General features: G+C 40.5%; 2 protein-coding genes across 18 annotated transcripts in view; one reads left to right on the forward strand and one right to left on the reverse strand.

Moving 5' to 3' along the window:
* Positions 1-319: 319 nt before the first annotated feature.
* Positions 320-2,236, reverse strand: alkbh7 (alkB homolog 7). The gene is made up of 4 exons (XM_026165271.1): positions 1,773-2,236; positions 1,236-1,409; positions 1,027-1,151; positions 320-871 (listed from the first exon to the last, which is right to left on the reverse strand). The coding sequence occupies exons 1-4, from the start codon at positions 2,043-2,045 to the stop codon at positions 751-753; spliced, it is 693 nt and encodes a 230-aa protein (XP_026021056.1). The 5' UTR covers positions 2,046-2,236; the 3' UTR covers positions 320-750.
* Positions 2,237-9,010: 6,774 nt separating this feature from the next.
* The window catches only part of cacna1aa (calcium channel, voltage-dependent, P/Q type, alpha 1A subunit, a), an 86,025-nt gene continuing 70,415 nt past the window's right edge, over positions 9,011-24,620 (forward strand). For 16 of the 17 annotated variants that reach the window (XM_026165272.1, XM_026165282.1, XM_026165285.1 and 13 more), the window contains exon 1: positions 9,013-11,032. In XM_026165272.1, coding sequence (XP_026021057.1) covers positions 10,701-11,032 — 332 coding nt within the window. In that variant the 5' untranslated portion in view covers positions 9,013-10,700. Of the gene's footprint in view, positions 11,033-24,620 lie in introns of all 17 variants that reach the window. The other variant, XM_026165286.1, reaches the window with a different exon arrangement.

A 24,620-nucleotide genomic window follows, 5' to 3' on the forward strand; every position in this document is an offset into this window, starting at 1 on the left:
AAGATGTGCTGCTGCCACTAGATGGCAGCAGCACATGTTGATCAGTTGATCAGAATCAGAATACTTTATTGATCCCTAGGGGAAATTATAAACAATATAAACATTAAAGTGCATTTTTAGGCAAACCATTGAGCAGAAGGACACACTGTTTTCAATTAGAACATTAGATGTTAGTGTAGTGATGTCAGTACTTAAAGAATTGGAGTAAAGTGCTGTTGTTTCACAGCACTTCACTCCAAGTGTTGTCCAGCTGCGTATTTGTGTAATTTGTTCCTAATTATATTCATTAATAAACCATTTTTTGAGTTCTCACACAGTGTTCAGTTAAAAGTTTTTAAACATTCAAGATCATAATTTTATTTGCTAAGGTACATTGGAAATGTTTCACAAAGAGACTGTATTATACAGAATTAGAAAAGCGCAACAAAGTGATGAAATTATTGTATAAATACACAAATCTGAAACAACATTTTAAAGGTGAACCGAAAACAACATTCAGATACGTTTAAATCCGACGTCTTCGGCAAGATCCAGTGCAAATTTAGAAGAATGCCATTTAAATTGAATCAATTTATAGTCTTTTTCAACAGCATGACCAGAAGAGCGTCACGTCCAATAAACATTCTAAACACACACATTTATAGTCGCTAATAAACTTGAAAGATCTTAGCCTTGATATCTCCATGAGTATCACTGGCAGAAACCTCAAAGTTGGACTTGATGATCTGCTGCTGTTATTAGAGCTGGAGCTTATCCTGGAAGGTTACGACAGATGACAGAAATGCGTCGCTGTCGAGGCACTCTCTGCCCGTTGAACACAGACTCCTCATTTTTCAGGATCTCATGAGTGAACTTATATCTGGCCTGGTCCCTGCACAGGTGTAAAAAGGACAGGGTGAACCTTTGTTAATTGCAAACTGCCACAGCTGCTTCTTTACTATAACCATTCAGCCTTGTGTATTAATCAAAATCTCAAACACGTCATATTTAGGAAACATTAAGACAGATATGAGGCAAATGCAGCACCTCAGTATGTAGAGGGAGCGTCGGGAAAGCAGCAGATCCAGCCATTCACTGGGTGTGTCCTCCTTCACTAAGCGCATAATACTGTCAGACAACAGACTCAACCCTGCAATGGTGCTTCCACAGAACTGGAAAAAGTTAGCGAGTAAGATCACCATGTGTGCAACTTTTTTTTTTAGAAAGCCACTGTGCAAAAATCCTGGCAAACCCACCTTGACACTGTCGATGTGGGGCTTGATGTAGCCAGTGTTGTCCAAATCTATAACGTGCACAGGGCCGAGGAGCTGGCTACATTCAGGAAATGCTGTAGATCGGACCCGATTCAAGATCTCCTCACATGCCGCGCCCCACCTCAGACGCTCAGTCTCTCTGTACCCGTGGATTGCCTAAATGTGCAGGAAAAACAAAGTCGGTCTCACAGCCTGTGTTACTCTGAAGAGAAAACAGTTCAACTACACTGATCAGTGACAGTGTTAGGTGTGAATACAGCTATAGCTCTGTGATGCAGTTAAAAACGAACTACTGTACTTTATGTTGTTTATCACTGAGGTCATAGGGGGGGTGTTGGACTGCATTACTGTCAGAAGTGTGTCTAATATTTTATCCTGCCTCATAAACGTTGTTGGGTTAGACAAACTATCAGAATCACTTCTAATCACAGTGCAGTAAACCACCTTCACCTACACCTTTTTAAATATTCAATACATTCAACTTTCCTAAAGTTTCAGTCAACAATGAACCTGACTTACATCGTCCCAGTGATCAAATTCGTAGCGTTTCTTCTTCAGGCCTGGGTCCAGCTCCCGCAGAAAAGCAGCCTCTTCTGCCTCAGTGATGAAGTCCGTCCTCACCTCCACCTGCGAGCGCAGCTTCTGCACCAGCTCCGGGCTGGAGCCCACCATTGGAGCTTCATCCCCGAGAGGTAACAGGCCACTGGTGGCCCCGGAGCTCAGACAGCGCGGGTTACCGGTGCAAAGAGCTGGCTTGTGGATTTGCTTTAACACAGCCAACAACACTTTCATCGTCCCTGTCGATGTATTATTAGTTAGTGTCCTTATAAAGCCCCCGTTTACCTTCAGCGGCGTTTCGGTCTTGTTGACATAAGTCAAGCAGATATGGGAGGCGCCATGTTGGAAACGCAAAGCATTGTGGGGCTCGAAGTCTTTTCTTTTTCAGTAAAACGCCGGAAAAACAAAATGTTTGACCTCCGTCATCTCAAAGATAATGCCACCCGTACCATGCAAACCATATAAAAGGATAAGAATGAAAATAAATTTACAAAAAATAGTATTACAAATTAGAGTTACAAAAAACCCTATAAAACATTATACAAAAGATATTCTATACAGATTTCTTTTTAAATATTTTATTTATTTATTTATTTTAATGGCGAACTGCTATGGTACCATGAGTGTTTGGATTTTTTCCCCTTATTAATAAACACCTTTATTACGAAACTGAAGTTTGGTGTTTATTGTGTTATCTTTAATATTTAATATTTAAATTTGTTTGATGATCTGAAACATTTAAGTGTGAGAAACATACAAAAAAAATTAAATCAGGAAGACGGAAAACACTTTACACATCACTGTATGTCCTTTAACCTGGGATAAACAGATTTCTAAGTCTGTGGAGGGAAAATAGTATGGTCAACAGTATCAGATCCTGTGGTCTGGTCTCATATATATGTGACCCATATGTCTAACACGCCTTCATGTACATTAATTCCAGCCACAGTTAAGGCTCAGTGAGAGCAAACTCTCTTACAGGTTTAATAAATACAGGGAACCATATGCTGCAATTTATCCATGTGAACACTGGAGGGAACTGAATGCCCATGATTACAAACTGAATCAGCTTAATCAGCACATTTCAACTAGTAAAAATGTTTAAGCCTCCACACAGGAGGTGGTGTTTTTCCCAATTTGTTCATCACTAACTGTATCAATAGTGTTTGACAAAATATACACAAAGATCTTTTTTTTGTAATTGCCAGGCTTTAAATCTCTTAACCTGCTGCACAGGATTTTCATGACAACTTATGCAGAAACTGGATTAAGAAAAAAAAAAAAAGCTAACATAGAAAGTAATAAAAATGTATAAAAAGAGTTTATACAATTTCATTAATCCACTGAGTGACTCTGAATCTGTGCGAAATTTTGAAAGCTGTAAAAATGAAGAATGTGAAAAAAAAAAAAAACAGGAGAAAGGAGGGAGTTCATAGAGGAGATGATGACTTCATCCTCACTGGAGAATCCCAAGGAGAAAAAAAATGCTTACTTGGCCTACTTACCACTAAGGTTAGCACGTCCACTCTCCTGCTCCCTCTTTTGGTTTGTATCCAGGCAAACTCTTATAGAAGGAAAGTGAGGTATTTCCTTTACCCCCACAAGAAGTACATTGCTTTTACATTGAAGTTAAATTGTGATTTAAATATGCAAAGATAAAGTGAAAAAGATGTTTCCATGTAGAGGACCACCTGCTTTACTCTACTTATAACTACCTTAATAATTCTGGATGTTTAAAAATGTAAAACGTGAGCTTCTTCTAGCACTGATAAACTTTAGTCCACCATCCTTCCTCCTACAGAGACAGATATGTGTGCACGTGATTCCAAACATCCGCATGAATCCCCTGCATAAAAAAGGTTAATTTGAGCTCCTTCTGTGAGCCTATAGTATTGGTCTCAGTCAGTGAACATCCACAATAACACACATATCTCCTCCTCATACAACTGATGTGATTCCCACTTCGTTGTTGGATGCCATGTTGCTGCCCCCAGCATTACATTCATCCAGCCATGACAAGCGTTATGAAGAGTGGGTTCATATTTCAATTCCCAGTTGGTGGACTCATTTAAAGGCTCTGTGATTCACTGAATTATCATGGGTCAGATTCTCCTGGAGGCATCACTATGCCTTCTGTTGAATCAGCCCCCCCCCCCCCCCCCCCCCCCCACACACACACACACACACAGTTTTCTGAGGCTGAACACCTGAGTACTCAAAAAATACCTCAGAATTCAGGTTATGTAAAGATGATGATGCTGTAACAACAGGAAAATAACACGTTTGACCCTTAGAGCAATCTGTCGTTTTTTGTTTGCTGTGTATAATGTGAGCCAGTGTTACAGAGGTTTACATGAAAATCTGCGACTGGTCTGTGGAGTGCCGGGTTCAGCAGGGGCGGAGTGCTCTACATGCATCCAGCGATTGAATTATTCAGTCTTATGAATCATTGAGTCACGACACTCCTTTTTAGGTCCTCGCCTCTGAGCTGCAGCCTCACAGCTACCCGCTATTTGAACATCTGACAGAGGAAGAAAAACAACAGAGAACTATTCAGACATGTTCAATCTCTACGGATGGGATAGACTAGCTTTTGTGTGTGTTGCATTTACATCCATGATTCCATCATTTTTTAACAGGTTGACGAGTAATTCTGTCCTGATTATTCATCTTCCTTCTTTGACTAAAGTCAAACTTAATTTGGTTCTCTAGCCAGTTATGCAGAAACATTTTTTTTTTTCAAAGATGTCCGTGTTGTCCGTATTTGTGTATATTCTACAGTGCTGTGCAATTTGTATATGCACAAACATACATGAAAATAAAGTATAACAAGTAAAAACATTGTTTCTGTAATTCCAACACCTCCTGCTTTGCAATTTTTTTCTTCTTTTGTGCTTTTGCAAGAGGCTGCTAATAACAAAGAGTCTAAAAAGATGCAATTTAAAATTTGTTCATCCCTTGAGTTGAGGTGACATTTTGATGCTTGGATAATTCTGGGGTCAGTGTTCACAGAAAACAAACAACAACAATAAAAATTCCTCTAAAATGGTGCGGTACAAGGATTGGACTGACAATAAGTAAAAAGCAGCCATTGTCCAAAGAAAAACTTTGATCATAACAAAACCTGGAGAACTATTGCTGCAGACCAAGACAAATTCAAGACAGTATTAAAAGAAATGAGGCATATGTTGAGACTTTTGCACAGATTTTTGACCCCAAACTGAATTTAAAACACTACCTGAAGTTCTAAAAAAGCAGTCAGCATACTGCACTGACAATTACAAGCACTTAACAGGAAAAGTATGCGGGATAGTTGTGATATTTAACTTGATGGATTAAAAAACAATGCCCCTATGACAGATATGAACAATGTCAGCATCTTTACCATTGCACCTTCTTATGAAATTAATTATTACTGTGAACATCATATGAACTAAAGTCTGGGTTGCCCAAAACATCTTTCTTCCACTAAATGAGAGAGGTAAGGAAAAACGTGTGGTTTCAGTCATAGAAGTAAAATCACAATAAATACAGCCTGTTTATCATTTACCGCAGTCTTTTTTATAGAGACAGTTCATGTGCTCTGGTGAGGTAACAATGTTTTGTGCATGGGTGGCCTTGGTGTTGTTGCTCCGCAGTGCTTCTTATGCCGGCTGTGTGGAATAACAGGTTTGGACAGAAGGAGCTGCTCCTTAAAGCCTCTGGCACTGAACAGCAATAGATAATTTCACAGATCAACACACACAAGTGTAAATACACACATTTATGAACAAACACACACAGCATGTAACAGTCTAGAGGTTTTGGAAAGACAATGTTTCAAAAACAAGATTCAAATGACAATCATTAGTAACGTTATTTAAATGCTAACGCACATAACTCACAAGAAGGAAACGTAACAGCCGACACAGAGTATAATTATCTTATTAGGTTAATAATGAATAATGAATACATCATTGTGTTAACTAATCCCAACTCTGCATTTTGTCACAAGATATAAGGCGTAACGTCTTTGCCAAACTCACTTTCTTGTGTTTATTTAGAACAATAGGTTTGTGGTTTTGAATCTTGGCCAGGGATTCATTCACTAAGGATCCCCAAGCTAGGCCCTGCATGCTACCCCAGCCTACCTTGGGCAAGGGGTACTCAAGGGACATTGCCTGGCTTAACAGGTTCCGTGTTAGGTGTTGAGAAACTGGGACACATTGATATGTACAAGAACTGAGAAGATCAAATTGATGGAATGCAACTAAGTGAGCTGACCCAGTGAGATCAAGGATTCAGATAGAGGAAGTTCAGCATGAAGAACATGTGCGGGAGGATGTTAGTCAATTAAGTGAGGTGCAGAAGGGCATCATGATGGACAGGTGCAGAATGAAAAAAAAAGTACAACAAGATGTTCATAGCAGAGGCTGAGGCATAGCTCTGGGCACTAGACTGAAGAGATATACCAGACAAGCAGAGGCCAAGAGAATAAACGCTCTTCAAAAATCCATTGAGGGTGTGCTCTCAGGTAAAAGGGTAGAATAGCACCAAGGCAGACCCAACAAGAGCTAAAAATGACAAATACTGGAAAAACATCTGTGAGAAGGAGGTGTCACACAACAAGTGGTTGGCGCCCCTAAGAGCAGACCACAGCAACCTCCAACAACAAGTCTCCAGAATAAAGAAAGGACCTGACATGATCCGTACCTACTGGCTGAAGAAGCTAACAGATCTCCATGATCACTGAGCACAAATATATGGTCTGCTAACAGCAGGTTCTCATCCACACAGAGCAGAACAGTTCTGATCATGAAGGATCCCAACAACTACTTGGCCATTACCAACCTCTCCACTACATTGAAGCTCTTCTCAGGCATCGTAGCAACCAAGATGAGTAGGCACATGAGTAATACATGAGCACAGCTCAGAAGGGCATTGCAAGTAACACCAAAAGGCCAAAGCACCAGCTCCTGGCTGACAGACTCTAAGGCAGTATCAGGCAGACCAACTTGGGCACTGCCCAGAGTGACTACAAGAAAGCCCACAACTCAGTGCCCCTGCACATGGCTACTGGAGTGCTTGGCGTTAAAAAAAAGAAAAACTTTGCTGTATTATTTTATCTGGTTACTTTTAAAAGAATCCAAAGATGATTTGTTTGTCTTTTCTTTTAAAATACACTAGAGCTAATCATTAATAAAAAAAAAAAAAAATGATGCAAAATAGAGAATTACAACATATTTTTTTCCTTTGAAACTGTCACTCTCCTGTACTACTTACATATATTTTAAGTAAAAATATGAACCTGTGTGTATTTGAGGTCGGACTCAAATACACACAAATGGCCTAATTCTAGAAAAAATGAAATAGTAAAATTTGAGAAATTATAAATTTGGAAGTACTACAATTAACTTTTCTTCTTCTGCTATGATAATGTTTCAGCACTTCCTTCATGATACAACAAAGGTGTTTCACATAGATCTTTATCTTTGTGTATTTGTGAAAATCACTTTACTCCCAATCGCCTAAATCATAACTATCATGAATAACCTCATAAAGTAAAGTAAATACCTCCCCCCACAAAAGGATACTGCAACAGACAGAAAGAAAATGGTAGAAACAAGCAAACAAAGCAACAAAAAAAAACAAGAAGTTAATTGAAGAATTACGCTGAACTGCAGTTAGCTGAGTATAATCACTAAGACTATGGTGTAAGGTAGTAGAAAAATAGCCCGAAACAGCTTCAATTGCTAGAAAATGGGTATGTAATGGATTGTGGCTAAATAAATGAAGGTAATGGATTGCAATTTGTATATACGCACACAAACATGAACCATGTTGTCTGAAGTGGCATCTCCCTGTGAGTCAGACCTACAATGAACTTGCGCAATCGTGCAGGTTTGTAACACTGGGGCTTTGTTTCTGATTTCACGTTGTTCTCCACGGTGCTGAATTGTGGTGCTGTCCATTGTCCTGAAGTGATGCCAAGGATAGCAGTCATCAGGTTTTTCTTAGTCGAATTGAAATTGTATTGAAATACAATTGTATTGCCAAAGTTGTATCAAAGTAAAATACCAACAAAACAAAAGAACAGTAAAAAAAAATGTATCTACCAGAATATCGATGCTTCTGATCAGCATTTAAATTTTGTATCCTGCATGCCCTTGAGGAGGGGTCAGTATCTCTCATGGCCGAATTCTTTGCTTAAGTGCACACAGAGCAAAACGATCCCCTTCTGACATATTTGAGGCGTTTAAGGTGGCAAAGTATCGACTGGCTTTCACACGTGCCGCACGCCTCTGCTGATTCGATTTGTTAGATTTGCCAGGCACCCTTAAATCTCTATATGCTAGATGATTTCCCATTCACTGACACGGCTATGTGTGGAGTCAATCAATTAGCTCACATACAAGGGGATGTTGTCCTGGACCAGACTTTGGGCTTTCTCTCTTCTTCTTAGGGGCTTAATATAATGTGGCACCAGCATTTTGCTGAAGGTGTATATTGGGTGATTACATATGACAACAGCTCTTTGCCACCGTTCTCCCGCGTCCACTTGGAGGTTTGCTTTCAAAACGATGTGTTTTAGGTAAAAAACAAAAAAAAAACAAAAACAAAAGAAAAAGAAAAAAAGAAAGAAATGCTTTAAGGTGGAATGGTGGTGTGTGCAGAAATGTTGTCACTATGAAATAAATCACATCATCTCTCGGCGCCGTCCATCCACCTCCCCTGTCTCCCCTCTGTGTTGTCACTGAAAATATTTGCTGTTTTGCTTGGGCCTTAGCGCAGACCATATGGTCACACCTTCAGCAGGCACCGGTGTTTTCGGTGGAGCGATGATGAAAGCCTCGAGGAGAGGAGAGTGAGGGAGCGATGAAGGCAGGAAAGAAGATCCTAGACTCAGTTTCAGGGAGGAAGGGAGGGAGTGAGGAGTGCTCTCTTCGTCCATTAATTTCCAAATGTCTGTTGCTAAGAATAGCCTGCCCCCCCCTCCCGCGCGCGCGCACACACACACGCACACACACACACGCACACACCACCTTCCCTAACAAACACACGCAGGATCGCGCGTACACACATTGACGCGCCTTTACTGACGAGCCCGTGTGCGCGCAGTCATTGTCAGCTTGGGTTGCAGCTGTATCTTTGCAAGAGCTGCATAATGCCCCCCCCCCCAGCATCCTTCCCACCCCGTCGCCATACGTACATTTGCGCGCGCACAGTTCCCCTCCGCCGCACACACGCTCCTAATAAAAAAGTCCCTACAATACTTATTTTGAAGAAGACAGACAAGAGTGTCCGCCTCAGTTTGACAACAGCGGGATATCTGTGTTTCAGTTCAGCCGGACAGGGCTATGTAGCCCGAATCACCTTAAAAGAAACAGGCGAGTAGGCGATGCCTCCATCCCTGACACAGGTCTGGAAGTTGGACGCGCTGCGTGCGTCATGTGCTCTGGCTGCAGAACTGAGCAGACTCCCATTCTAGTTCACACAAGCTGAGAGACACCGCGAGGAGCGATTTATTTCATTTATAGACAGACTCGGGCCCGAATCCCAGGGAAACAGTCAGTCCCCTCCCTTTCATCCTGTCACCATCCATTCACCGATCCATCGATCCATCCTGTCCGTTCGTCCCTCTCTCCCTCCCCTTGGGGGCTGCCGGACGAGCAGAGAAGAGAAGAGGCCTTGAGGAACGGACTACTCCAATGAGAGAGAGAGAGGGAGAGAGCGAGAGGTACGAAGGACGCTCTGCCAGGACATTTGAGCTCATCGGTGCGGACGAAGGTAGACTTTTTTCTTTAAAGGCGGGAATGGTGATGGACTTTCGTACTGCTACACCTAGAATGGCCAAACCAAGATCATGAGAGGGTGTAAAGCGGCGGAGAAGCGACCGTCTTACCCTTGTCTTTGACGCCGTCGCTCGCGTGTCCCTTGCTCGGCTTCTGGATGGCCACGCAGGTGAGGGATAGAAGATGATGGGTGCTGATGAAATCGTTTGAGAAAATTATTCCACCTAAGACAGCATTGACACCGATGATTCACGGAAAAACGGTATTTGTTCTGTCTCATTGCTGCCTTCTGAAATTTCACATTCAGAAATAAGGCTCGTGAATAGCAAATGTCACATTTTTCCGGTCCAAAGGTTTGTGGAGTGTACTGGTAAAACAACTGTAAGGTGGCTGGAGCCACGTTATTACCACACACTGTACCAAACATTGCGGATGTTTCAGAAATAAATAAATAATAGTAGCTTTTCCATTTCAATGCCTTTAAGTCTGTGGAAACGCGACTGTTTCCAAAATGCCGACCTGAACGCCAGTGACTGTCGTGGATAGCTGTAAGCTGTTTTATTATTTATTTATTTTTATTTTAACAATCTTATTTATCGAGGCCTGTGTTATACTCGGGCGTTAACGTTGTCAGAGCAAAGACATGAAACGTCCAGCAAGGTGCAGGAAGCTCGGGTGCGCTCTGAGGCAGGCTTGTACCGTAGGCAACATGAAACATTCATGTTAAGTCGCTACAGTCTCACCATGATTTCATGTTGGGAGCGAACCCTGCTTTATATGGACATAAGAGTGGACAAAGACTGAGAAACCCCACAGCACTACCCTACAGTGCAACCAGTCAGCCAACCGACCACACATTTAATTTCCTCACACCCACAATTGGCCGTTGGCAGAGACGCACAGAAAAGGAGACAGTACATGGGCGTCCTCGTCTGCTAAAACCAAGCGCTGCAAAACTGCTCGCCGGGTGCAGGTGTTCAGCATAAGCTTACAAGACAACCCGTTGTGCATATGAGACGTTCTGATCCAGATGGGATGTAATGTTGTGTGGTTGCACAGCTGAGCATTGGTCTCCTTCTCCGCTGCTTCGTGAAGATTGGCTTTTGGTGTCCAGAGAATGGCGCGGTTCGGAGACGAGGTACCAGCCAGGTATGGCGGAGGACCTGGCGGAGGAGGCCCGGGAGGCCGGGGTGGTAGCAGGCAAGGAGGACCCCATGGACACGGCCACGGACACGGTCATGGGCATGGTCACGGGCATGGCCACGGCCCACCTGGAGGGCCCGGGGCCCAGAGAATGTACAAGCAGTCTATGGCGCAGAGAGCCCGGACAATGGCACTGTATAACCCCATCCCCGTACGCCAGAACTGCTTCACTGTCAACCGTTCGCTGTTCATTTTCAGCGAGGACAACTTCGTGAGAAAATACGCCAAAAAGATCACCGAATGGCCATATCCTTTACCATGTGTGCAGTGGGTAAACGCCTTTATAGGCCTTACCTACAGGTAGGCCTGTGTGCAGACAGCTGTTTTTAATAATGTTTCACTTTTTCCCCGTTAAATGAGCTGCAGACTTTACGTTATGTCCCAGTATCAAACAAGCAGATCCATCCGTGCAAGTCACGAATGAGGTATAGGCTACAGTAGGTGACAGAGGAGTTGCTGGGTGTTTAATTAATAGTCAATTAACGAGGGTGGTTCTGTAACAGTGGACCATTCTGATCACCATTAATCACATTTGTTTGCATTTTCACATCGCAATCCCGCGAGACTTGTTTGATATACGCTTCCTAAGTGGTGTGTGTGTGTGTGTGTGTGGTTTGAGTTTGTGGTGGAGGTATAGGGGGCGCATCTGGTTGCTGATGTCAGCATGTGCAGTATAGTCACAATGCCCAGCCAGGGTATACAGAAACAGGAGGAAGGAGCAGAGGAGGTGGGGGAACCAAAAGAGAGAAAAGGAATTTAGATTAGTTAAATGTGTGTGTACGTGTGTTCTTGTGGCAACGCACACAAGTTCCCATATCAGCACGATGCAGGTGTCCTATATGATGTGTATGTGTGTGTGTGGCAGAGAGACAGAGGGAGAGAGGGGGGTGGTGGTGGTGGTGGTGGTGGGGGGGGGGGGGGGTAATAACTCAAGTATGCCAGTGTGAATATAGAAACTTGCAAATTTTGTGGATGCTCATCTTAATCACAGAAGATGCAGGTGTCACTGAATGAATGTGTCATCATTTCACACTGTGTGCGTGCGTGTGTGTGTGCTTGTGTAGGCCTACTCCAACCACTAAGTGTGACAGTGTTGCATTTCCAGCAATCCCCTGCATTTTCACATTTCTGAAACCAGCAGGTTTCCTAGGGAGAGAAAATGAAAAGTGATTTCGGTATTTTCATTTCCAGGATTTGTGTATGCAGGCATGAATGCATGCAAATGTGGAAGTGAGTTTCTGTGCAACTGTTAATGACAAGAGGGAAAATTGGAGTAATGATTATATTGATCTATGCTGATGCTTGAGCCATGACATAACTACACACACTAATTGGGTTGTTCCTGTGCATAGATACTTAGAGCGCCTCTGAATCATGTCTTAGTGACTAAATGACAGATGTGTTGCTGAGCAAACGCAAGAGTGTGCAGGGATTTTGAGGTTATATGTGTATGTATACATTACCACCGAATCAACAGTTAAACATACAGTCAACTTGCTTACTGAGAGCATGAATTGTTTTTATTAACAACCACTTGTGCTTTTCCTATTATAGCAAATTGTCTGAAGAAGTCACTTTACAAACTGTCGTATCCGTTACCAGATAGCTTCACATTATGAAATAAAATATAGTTTCTTTTCTTTTCAGTTTGTTTGGATTTTTTTCTTCCGAGCATATTTGGTAGTGCCTGCAAAGATAACGCTAATGAAGACAGGGCATTGTTCACTTTTTGCTTATTTGATCTAATATTTCTTGTCTTTTATTCCTTCATCAGACTTTGTAGCAGACTGTAGAGATAGACCAAATGAGAAGAGTGGTATTCACTGTCACATGCAAAACCACATACACATACATACGCTCTTAGGCCACAAGGACACCCCAATCCTAATTATGTAAATAGCTGTACAGCCAATGATAGAAGCTGATTTTTCTCAGTTTTATGTAATTCTGTGTGCCATGGTTGAAGTTTTTGCCTCCCTCTGTAGTTGTTTTGCATTCCTTTGTGGTCACGTTGGATCTCTTTGAAACCATTTAGAATCATTTTGCATGTCTTTGTCCACATTTTGTGTCTTGTGTGATTCATTTGCATTTTGTGCATTTTTCTTGTTGTTTTAAAATTTGAGCTATATTTGAGTTTTTAACAAAAAGCTAGCTTTTTCTTATAAAAAAAAAGGGAAGGGGTTGAGAGACATGATGATGTCACATGCAAAACCACCACCCAGTGTAAGGTTGGTGCCACAGCTTCCATAAATTAAATTAACTAAATATTTTTTAATGTCTCTCTAATGTTAATCCATCAGTATGCGTAAACTATTTAATCCAAATCATATTTTTATTGCTAAAATATAATTATTGTTGTTGCCTGTGAATTTTCAAATGCGTTGTTTTATAGAAAAGCAGAAGAAATAGTGAAACACACATTTTTTTTTATTAAGATGCCAAACTACAGTTACCTACCTTTCTGAACAACAACCAAAAAAAGTTTTATTATACATGATTAATTTCTGACTTTCATAAGAAGTCCAGTGTGGCGGCTCAAATTTGTGTATAAATATAAAGGCACTTTTTTGTTTGCCTAATAACTAACAATACAGCTTTTAGACTTTTTTTTCACCTACTTCTAAAACAGATGTGGTTTTTAAGACAGGCAGCCCAATAAATCAGTCAAGCACTTTTTAAATGGTTTTGTTTTTGTTACGGCAGCATTGGGGTGTTGGTTTACCTCCCGATAATTACTTACTTATTGTTAATTATGAGGTGTAACTATTACCTGTTTTCTCTGGAAGCTCCTGTTTCCCCTTCTGTCTGCAAACATTTTAAATTACAGAGCTTTACCTGGGCATAAGGTTGCTCAATACATACACAACATTAAATTAAATCTACTACATAAAACAACAGTGAATGCTGCTCATGAAATGTAATTGATGGATTTGAACCTGCAATACATGCAAGTGTTGCATGCTGAGTTATTTGGTAGATTTAACTGACTGTTTTTTTTCTGAGTGCAGACTGAAACAGCTTTTTGATTCACCAGACGTGTGAGTCTCAGTGGACTCACTAACAGGTCGAACCGTGACCTGCGGCTTTATTTAGTTGTGAACTGAGCCCGTGGGAGTGCCACATAAATAACTGTGCTCTCACGTGCACATTTACATACACTAGGCTAATATTTGGTCATTTAAATAGAAATAGCATCATGGGGTGCAGTCTCAATATTGCGTCATTTCATTTTTATAAAAAACAAACAAACTGTGAATAGTTTAGAAGTAGTGCTCAGATGCGATTTAATCCTAGCTTTTTCCCTTTTGTTACAACAATATTTATCTGAAAAATAATTGGCGCTTTGATGATATGCTGAAAAGAGGGATATCTAATATGTCGGTCCGTAAGTGTTCAATTTGAAATATGTGAAGTGTGAAGGTCATAGCATATGATTCACATCATTTATAGTCATAAATTCAACGACCCCTCACGGACCCTATGGATAGGGGCATTGTCATCCTGGAAGAGATCACACCCAACAGGATAGAAATATTTCATCCCAGGACAACGGTGATCACTCACAACTTCAGAGTGATTTGCAGTGATCTCCCTCTAAGGGAGGTCTCAAACAAGCCAGAAAAAGCCTCCCGTAACATACCAGTCTTACCAGATCCCCTCACTGTTCTACAGTTTCCCTTTAATTCGTCACCAATCTATAAATTAAACTAATTTTCTAAACAATAAATGCATTTAGAGATATACATTTTAGCATTAACTATATTTTACAAATAATGTCAATTACTATCAAACAAACAAATCACAAGTGACAAAATTCTTTCTACCAAATTTATGTAAAAAATGTGTCATCTTTCAGAGCTCCAGACTTCAGTCCATAGGTTGGTTCCACTGGGCAAGTGTCGGAACTTAGGAGTCACAGGACACAGGAACTCTTTGGTTGCTAATTAAATGACTGCTGTGGGTTATATGTTGATAGGAAAGTGTGAGCTACTTAACAGTGAATAGTTATTTCCAGTAATGGCAAACCCCACACACACTTTGCTTAGACTTTTAGGGGCTGATTGACATCATACACACGCTTATAACCATTTTTGAAAATAATTGGTATCATTGAGTATCTTTGGCAGCACAATGTCTGCAGTTTTAACAAGGTAATGTGTGCAGTCACAGTGAGTCAGCTAGCTAGAAGTGAGTAAGGCTAGTTAGAATAAAAAGTTAGTGTAAAAAGTTGGTACCAGAACAAAGGTAACCGTTAAAACTGAGCTGGCAACAATTCAGTGTCAAAGACTTAAATGTTATCTTGTGGAGGCTCTTTCTGGTGTGTCATAACAGTTAAGAGCTGAAACAATAGTAATGAAATTACATTTTAGTCGTATTCATCAATAAACAATCCTGTATTTGAACAAGTATTATGAATTATTCTGTCGCAATAATGTCTGTACCTGAAATTACTGCACAATGCATGTTAGAGCATATAGCAGAGGGAAGCTGAAACTAAAAGGGTCATCTAATAGGAATGACCTTGTCCAAGGGTGTCAGGTGTCACCCAATGAGATTCTGTAAACCCTGCAAATGCATTTTCATGTAATTCATTTTTTTCTGTTTAAGTAATGTGTCGTGCTGGGTCAGCTTAGGTAATCTACATCTATGCATTACACACAAATTTTTTAACATGTGCAGACAAACACATACACACTGACGCAGCTTTACAAGTAGACACTGCATGTACACCATATGGTGCCATTGCATCATCATCGTCAATTGTTTTTTTGTTGTTTTTTTGTAAATAGAGAAGTCTATATGCAGTATATTCTATCTATAGCAACACTGTTCTCATGAAATGGAACACAAATTATGCCTTTTAATAATCTTAATGTGGGCGTGAGGGAGATTTAAGAATTTCTGGTGGCCTCTTAATATTTTGTTGCTATATATAATGTGTAAAACTCAGTATTCAGAACTCTGTAACCTGACACGTTGCCTGGGCATCCAGTGCCATTGAAGATTTTCTTCAAACATTCTGCATATGCTGTAGGTGCCATTATCAGTCGTGCTTATGTTTATTATATATGTTTACACCTATTTTTCTAATGATGGTTCCTTAATTTCCTTGCACAAATGGTGAAATATTCAACATCCAAAAGCTTTATTTATATACAAATGCATTTATCAGATTTTTAATAGTATTAATAGAAACAATAAATTTTTTCAGGGTCTGTATATGCTGTAAGGCAATGGTGTGCTTGTGCTCTGTGTTCATGCCAGTACACTAAAGGGCATTTTTTAAATCATATTATAGTTTTGTATTTGATGCTAGACATGGATAATGCTTTGGAACTGGAGACAACAATGACTGACCATTAAAGATGGGCAAATTTGGCCTTTTTGTGGGGTGTGTGTGTGTGTGTGTGTGTGTGTGGGGGGGGGGGGGGGGTCATTCTTAAAAAGCTTTTATTAAGACATGACTAATACTTTGGTATCAATTCAACAGGAAAATTCAGGAAACAGTGTATTTGTTTTTCTGTGGTATTAAAAGTGTAACAGATGCTGTAAAGACCATAGATACTGGGTGGCTGAGGCTGGTGCGATGAAGATTATTGGAAGGAATTTTTTAACAGTGCAATATGAGATAGTTGCACCATTGGTTTTGTTTTTGCAGAACACTTAATTCGTTCAAATTTTAGTCAAATTTAATGAGCTTTATTGGCTTTTGTGTTTCTTTAATGACAGAGGTTGATAATTGATAAAAAAGTACATTTTTAAATAGTCTTATAGCCGAAGCTTTAAATTGTGTTTTTGCAGACAGTTACCATTGTGGTACCTAAAGGAAAATTCTAATAACAAGCAAATAAAAATGATTACCTACATCATTTAAAAGGTTATTAAAATATAAGAAATAGAGTGTGGAAATGCTTTAAATTTTTCATACTTTTGTAGGACAGGCTGATTGAAGTTTCCTACATTCGCTGACATATGCTGTTTGGTATGATATTTTATTAATTGCCTTTTGGGAAACCCACTGGGATTTTTCAGGAGTGTCTGTCTGAGTTCTGCACTGAGACATACAGAGAAAAGCAGGAAATTGTACTTACTGTTTATACAGTGTCAATGTGGTCCAGGGAATATGGAGCTTTTTTCCACAAACAAAAAACAAAGTTATTTTTTGTCAGTCGAAAGTCAAAATTTGGGGCTAAATTTTTAAACTTTCAGGTAATTATCTCAAAAATGTGATTTATTAAGTCAATCTAATAATAATAATAATAATAGCTTAATTCGGACTCCTGGATGGCCATTTTTAGTAGCTGCAACACGCTTTCTTTGTGAACATGAACATTTTGTAAGCCGATAATCATTGCAGAATCATAACTCTTTACTAGCTTTCCTCCAGACTGCTACTGTTAGCTGATAGCTAAAAACACCAGCTTAATTTTGTAGATACTGGACAGCCATCTCTTTGCTGCCTATTTGTTTCTCTTTCTGTCATTTGATACAGATGTACTTCTCATATGGGTTGTTTTTTTTTTTTCTTCTTTTTTTAAAAAAATCCAGTGTGGTTATGTCCAAGAGTTCGTCTTTCACATCAGGCCAGACTAAAAATAACAGGAGCTGCTTGAAAAGAGCACTTTTCACTGATGATACACTGCCCTCCTTTCTTTAGCTCTCTTTCCTTTTATGTCCTCCAGTTCACATAGAGGTCTCATTGTAGCCACACTGCTAACAAAAAACTAAAATAGCAAGTCTTTGTTAAGAATGTGCTTTTCAAATGTCTTAACCTGTTGTGTTAGGTGAGGGTTACAGTGTTAAGATGAGGTAAAAGGCTGTTTCAGCTCTCCAAAATAACCCTTTTTTTGGACTCTTGCACTTTTGTTGTAATCAGCAGTATTTTTTGCTCTGCCTTGTCGGCTGGTTGGTTGGGGGGACATGACTTGGAAAGCATACTTAATTTTGGGTGTAATTAAAGATGTTACTTTTTTAAGGATCCTTATTTTAGAACTGCAAACACATGTACGGTGTATTGGCAGCAATAAGAGGTAGTTTAAATCACACCTACACATACTTACAAATACAAAATTGAATATGTGAATCCCAAAAGTGAAAATCAAACATTTGGTTCACCAGAGAGATTGACAATGGGAAGACAGAAGCAGAGAGAGGAGGGTGGAAGTCAGTAAGCCTAATGAGAAACAATGGAGAGAGACAACCAAACTGCCTGTCTGCATATAAATCATTTAACACAAAGTGCTGGAGAGACAAACACTCTGGGACGGCCTGCTTGAATGCAACCTGGACTTCAACGCAAACTTGCTTTTGTCACTCAGACAAGCAGTGCACTGAGCAGCTACATGCCGAAAGCTAACATTGCCCTTATCTTAACCAAAACACCAAGTCTTGACCATAAATGGTATGTGGGAACCTTTTTGTCCTCACGACATCCCTAAATGTTGAGTAACATGCACACAATGAAAGCTAATGCCAATCCTTCCCTCTCTTTTCCTTCGTCTTTTTCTTTTACTCTTTTTCTCACTCACTTTGATTAATAGGATGTGATGTTTTGTCATCTCTTCTCACGTTTCACTACCTTTACTTTTCTCATTTGCTCAATTCCTGTCCATCATGCTTTCCTTCTCCTTCTCACAGTCCTACCATCATTGTTCCTCTCATTCCTCCCACTGCTCTTTGCCTAACTGGCTGCTTGAGCCTTTTGCTATGTTAGTCTAAAAATGTTAACGTTTTGACAGCTGCAACTTCATTCTCATTAAGTTTACTTATCTCTTACTGTTCCCGTTCAGCTCATGCACATGTATACCCTTCTTCATACCTTTATGAATCAATCGATATTTTTGGAATATTTATAAAACAGTGGTTTAAACGGGTGTGCTCTGCTGATATTGATCATCTGCAGGGCATGATATATGGTTTTTCATAGAAGTAGGGAACACTGAGTTCTCTGTGAGGTCTCTCTGTCTTTTTCCATTGTCTACTCTTTTCAAGCTGAAGACAACAGATAGCACAGTCATTTTTGGAACAAAATTGTTGTACAAAATACTTAATTTCTTTTTATGAACTGTTCTTTTTGCGGGGTGAAATATTGTGCACCACACATTTTCAGTCACTTAAAACATGGGTGCACAAGTTTGAATTTACTTTGGATTTTCTCTAATCCACAAAGGGTCAAAAGTATATGTACAGGCTCAAATATATGCATATAGTCACTTAAATCTTTTGATAATTGGTACTGAAGTTTCTACGATGTCTTTCAACTTGACAAGGCCAAGGCCTATTAACTTCTCATTAGTGATCATGATTGACTACAACTGGCAGTTTGCTCCTTGGAGCATAAAAGGGATTTGCTTAACAGCACTAACTGGATTGTCCAAAACTCAGATAAATGAAAAAGTTCAAGGAAGTCAGTGACAATCTGTGACACAGAATGGTAGAGTTACACAACTAAACAACTGCAGATTCAAGATCATAAGTTCAAACAATTGGACACAAGTTGTGCCACCACTTTCCTCAATGTCTGTAAGAAGACCCAAACTGTCACAGTCAGATGAGAGAAAATTGTTTAAAGAGCAGCCCAGGAACCACCACGGCTCAAGCTTGTCTGAAACTGGAAACAGCTGAAACACCAGTTTGAAACTCAGAGAAGTGAGTTTTACATTGCCACGGACTGAAAGGGTGCCCACCAAGTAAGAAGCCGCTGCTCCAAGATCAACACCTTGAAGCTCAACTGAGATTTGTAGCTGTCCACGTGGACAGGTCAAATGTCTTCTAGAGAAAATTCTTTAGTCCGCCGAGACAAACATTGAGGCAAAATTACAAAAGTTTGGAGGAATAAAGGCGAAACATTCCTAATCTAAGAATTCTGTACCAAATGGTAGTAACAGCATCATGCTCTGGGACTGCTTTGCTGCCAGTGGTACTAGTGCATTGCATAAAGTGGATAGAATAATGGAGGAAGAAGACTACCTTCAAATTCTTGAACTTCTCTTCAGATCAACAGTTGAAACTTGGACAATAGTGATTGTTTCAAAATGACAATAAGCACAAAAAGACATCAAACTTGGTTTTGGAATGAATAAAGCAGGCTAACATTAAGCATCTGGAATGGACTTCCCAAAGCCCCAACCTCAACTCTATTGAAAATGTATAGACTACATTTAAAAGCTGCCAAGAAACTCATTTAAATGCCAGTTATGCCAAAAAGAAACATCAAATATATTTGAGCCTGTGTGCATAAGTTTGACCTTGTGTGGATTAGAGATAATACATTAGAACTCGTGCAAGCAATTCTTGTTTTTTTTCTTAAAGTTGTTAAAGATCTATGCTGTGCGTCATTCCACACTCAAAAAAGAACAGCTCATAAACTCATCAGAAGATCTAGCTTACCATGCCCTTACTTCAAGTAAGCTAAATGGGGTGACAGATCACAGAGAGTAAATGATGCATGTAAGCTACATTATTTCTCATATGGTACCAGTGAGTGCTATTTTAATATATTGTCAATGAGCAATTGGAGCAAAATCAAAATCATTGTGTTGTTTAGCAGCTAGCTGTGTGACAGAGATTTGGTTCTTTAAGTGAAATCCCCCAGTGCTAAACACCATCATGTTTTTGATTTAGATTTTTTTTTACCTCTTCGGTCATATTGTATCACTAGCGCTCGGCTTTAAATGTATTAAAAGACACAGACAATTCATAAAAACTACAGCTCACTTGTTAGCTAATGTATCTTATGAGCCTACAGTTGATGCTAGCTGTTTAAAACACATGCAATGAGCTGAAAATACTATCAGAACGCTTACACCCACTAATGACAATGACAGCCAATAATACATTATTTTTTAAGTAGACAATATTTCTTTCACTGGTGTAGACTGGACTCTCTCTCTCTCTCTCTCTCTCTCTCTCTCTCTCTCTCTCTCTCTTTGTGTCACCCACTATGTGCAGAGATGCACCTAGGCCAACTCTGCTGTTCCATCAGTGCCTCACAATTAGTGATACCACTACATTAATAGAGTGCTAAACCTCCCCAGCCCCCCATTAGTTAAGGTACTTCCTTAACTGCTCAATGGGGTCAAGATCTTGTGGCTGTGCTGGTCACTCTGTTATTGCAGCATATCAGCTGATTGCCTCTACTCTAAATACTTTTCGCATAGATTGGTACTGTGCTTCAGTTAATTGTATACGATTCATATTTTGCTGAACAAATCTTCTACTTTACCATTTGAAAAACAAAACCACACTATCTAATTTCAGTTTCATGAAATCCTGTTTTTTTGTTTGTTTGCCCCCCTCCCCCAATCAAAACAAGAATGAACAGCTGACCAACTATGAATCTGGACAACCATCCTTTATCATAATATTTATCTATGAATGTGAATGAATGATCCTAAGCCTGTTGGTCACAAATCTGTTTGCCTATCCATGTTAACTGTATGCAGATAAAATTGATTCTCTTTTTCTTTCTCTTTTGCTTTTCATCCCCGTCTCCTTTCCCTTCAGATTTTTCTTATTTCCTTTTCTCTCAGCTCTGCGTTCGGGCTCTGCTGAATAATTCAGTCGCAAGTTCGGACGTGTGCGCGTGTGTGTCTCTCTGAGAATGTGTCTATGTCTGCGAGTGTGTGTGTGTATGTGTGGAGGGGCACAGTGACGTGGGGAAGAGCTATTTTTGGGATTTGGATACGTGAATAGAGAGAAAATAGAGAGAGAGAGAGTCTGTGATGGATTGATTTTTTCATGCTCATGTTTTTTGGTCACGTGTAGCAGCTGATACTACACAAACCCTGCTGGAAACCTGCACTCTACCTGCAGGGCGTGCTGGCATACGCTCAAGCTTGCACATTCGCGAGCACGCTTTGGTTGTGAAAAGCAAGTCAGTTCTCACCGTTAAATCAGCAAGTGCCATTCGATACACAAACAAACTTCTCATTAACATAATGTAAAAGAAAAAAAAGGGAAAAAAGAAAAGAAAGTCAAATGCTGCACTTTACATAGAGCGCAGACACACATACACACACAGCACCGTCAGCATCTTGTACGAAGTGACAACTCGGCTGTGTGTGGGTGATGAGGGAGAGGAGGCAGTGGCAGGGGTGAGATGCGGGCACAACATATGCTGTATGGAATAAACACGGAGGGAGAGTGGGCGGCTGTGAGGCCTTTACACACTGAATGATGCTAAGTGAGAGTAAGAGAGGCCAAGCAGGGCTAAACAGGCCTTTGGGTGCTCCCATTCGTTTGGCAAAGCAATCAAAGCTGTGTCAAATGTAAAATGTAAAACCTTTATTTTTGGTGCTGGTTGGACCAGCAGCATGAATTTGCTTTAATTCTGGAGGCATATTGTCTCATGTAAAGAGGCTTTGCAGTTAAGGAGGGAGTGTCACGGAGGAGCAGGGAGGACTCGGCACAGACTGAAATCTCAGAAAAACAGGTTTATTTACACACTCCAGGTGCACTATATACAGGTGAAGGAGAAGGGGGCCAGGGTTCCCAGGGGTGCGGAGAGGGGTCGGGAAAAGCGTCCAGAGTCACCAAACCAAGCACGAGAAATCTGCATACAGAGAACAAGAGTTAGCACGGAACTTTCACGGACAGAGCTCAAAACTGGCTGAGGCTAAAGTAGCACTGACGAGCGTTATTCAATAGTCCAGCGGCGAGGTGCTCTCAGTCACTGCCTTAAGTAGCGGGAGCAAACAAGGTGAGGAGCCACAGGTGATTGCCTACAGGTGGTGGAGGCCGGGAGCTCACAATGAGCTCCGCCCAGGCAGCGAGCAGAGAGAGAGGAGAGAGAAAAAAGACAAAACATAACATGTAGCCACACAGGGCCAGCCGAGCAGGCACGGGGACCATGACAGGGAGATACTGAAGGGATTATTTAAAATTACAAACTAATTTAAAGACCATTTAGTTTTTATTATTGCTGGATAATTCTTTAAAAAAAAAGCAAAACCCCCCCAAAAAACTTTAATCCATTCCTGTTTTTTTTGTTGTTTTTTTTACCCAAATCTTCCTAAAAGCAAAACTGAAAGCCCAGATTTGAATTGCTAAAAGAAACATTAACTGCAGTTCATAAGAATCTATTGAAATCGCATAATGGTGGACTAAAATGGAGCACTTCAGCCGTGTCTCTTATCTTTAGGGCAGCTGATTATCAAAATAATTAGATCGGTTTTAACCACACTGCTTAATCCTATTCATTTGACCAAATCAGTGCTTCTGAGAGAAAAGTGATAAGCAAGTGAAGAAATGAGGAAATGATTTGAGCTGTTTTGCCACTGCTGCATAATGGAACAGGACCCAGAGAGAGAGAGAGAGAGAAGGGGACGGAGGGGAAAGAAGTGAGGGATATAAATAAACTGACAGAGAGAAAAGGGAAGGCTGCTAAGTTACGGTTCAACATCTTCCTGTTTGTCTTCTTGAAAACAACACAAACTCTTTTTGGCACATTTTTGAAAGCCAAATATGTGTTTGCAACACTGGTATTCATAAGTTACTTTGGATGTTTGTCAGCAAGAAAACAAACAACAAATGGTGAATGTAGGATACCTAAAACATGGGCCTCTTTCACATAATGAGAGAAAGAGGCACAGTGCTCATCGTACCCCTCATTTATTCTTTTTTTGTATTTAAGAGTAAAAGTCAAATAAGCCACTATAAACAGTGAAAATATTATGTTTACAAACATTATAAACATTGCATGCTTTATCAGACATAAAATGAATGCCAGAATTCAAAACAAAAAACAGGCCCATGCTATCACACTTCCTTATCTTAATGGGGAGGCTGGCACCTTCCTAAAGGGTAGCAGCTGGTCTGGACTCCACTGGCAGACAAAAATAGCGTAGTGAAGTGACGTCTAGTGTTGGTGTATGTGTGTCCATGCATCATCATGTGTGCTTGAATGTCAGTATGGAAAAGATTAGATCAGTGGAGGGAGGGGCAGAAGTGTTTAGGTATTGTGATAGCAACACTGTGTGTGCTTTCAAATAATTACAATGATCTAATCTGCACATGTGCTCATTTGGCGCCAATTATTTTTCGCAGTATTGTATGCCACTGTGCATCTGTGTACGTACAGTACAGTATGTGTGTGTGTGTGTGTGTGTGTGTGTTAGTAAGTGTGATTTCTGCCACTAACCTAGTTCCAAAAGGGCATACAGAAACGAAATACTGCAATACTCTCACACCCCTTTGTTATTCTTTTGCTGTATTCCTGTCCTGCACTCTTAGTCTCTGCCCCCAACCCCCCCACCCCCAACCATGTTGTTGTTTCCCTCCCCCTAATATTCCCTGCCTCCTTCTCTCCCTTTTATTCCCCACCACTCACTCCTTTCAATCATGTCTGTGCCCACAGGACAATTTCTTTCTTTCTCTCTCCTTTTTTTTACTCTCCCTCTCTTTCATTTTAACTCTCCATATATTTTCCTCCTCCCTAACATGCTGGCTCTCGATGTCTGTGTCCTCATGCTGACGCAGCATCTCTCTTTCCTTGTCTCTCCCTCTCATTCGATACTGAATGGAGATGGCATGATACAGATAGGGATGACTGATGGGCGTGCTCGGTAAGACAAAGGTGGACTGACGAGGGATAGGAAGACGGTGGGAGAAACTAAGCGAAAAGAAGGGAAAGCAAAAGGGAAGAGGACAAGAAAACAATTTGGGAGATGACTGGAAGCGGGGATAGTCGTATGTGAGGACAGACTTGTGTGAGAGAGGAGGCTTAACAGAGTAAGCTGGAAGGAAATATAGGCAAGGGTTTTACTGAGGAAGAGAGGAGGCAGGAGAAAGCAAACATAAGGCCTCTGTGGAATACTGTGAGTCTCGAGCCACG

Source organism: Astatotilapia calliptera, chromosome 4 (genome assembly GCF_900246225.1).
Source record: "Astatotilapia calliptera chromosome 4, fAstCal1.2, whole genome shotgun sequence".
Taxonomy (NCBI): Eukaryota; Metazoa; Chordata; class Actinopteri; order Cichliformes; family Cichlidae; genus Astatotilapia; species Astatotilapia calliptera.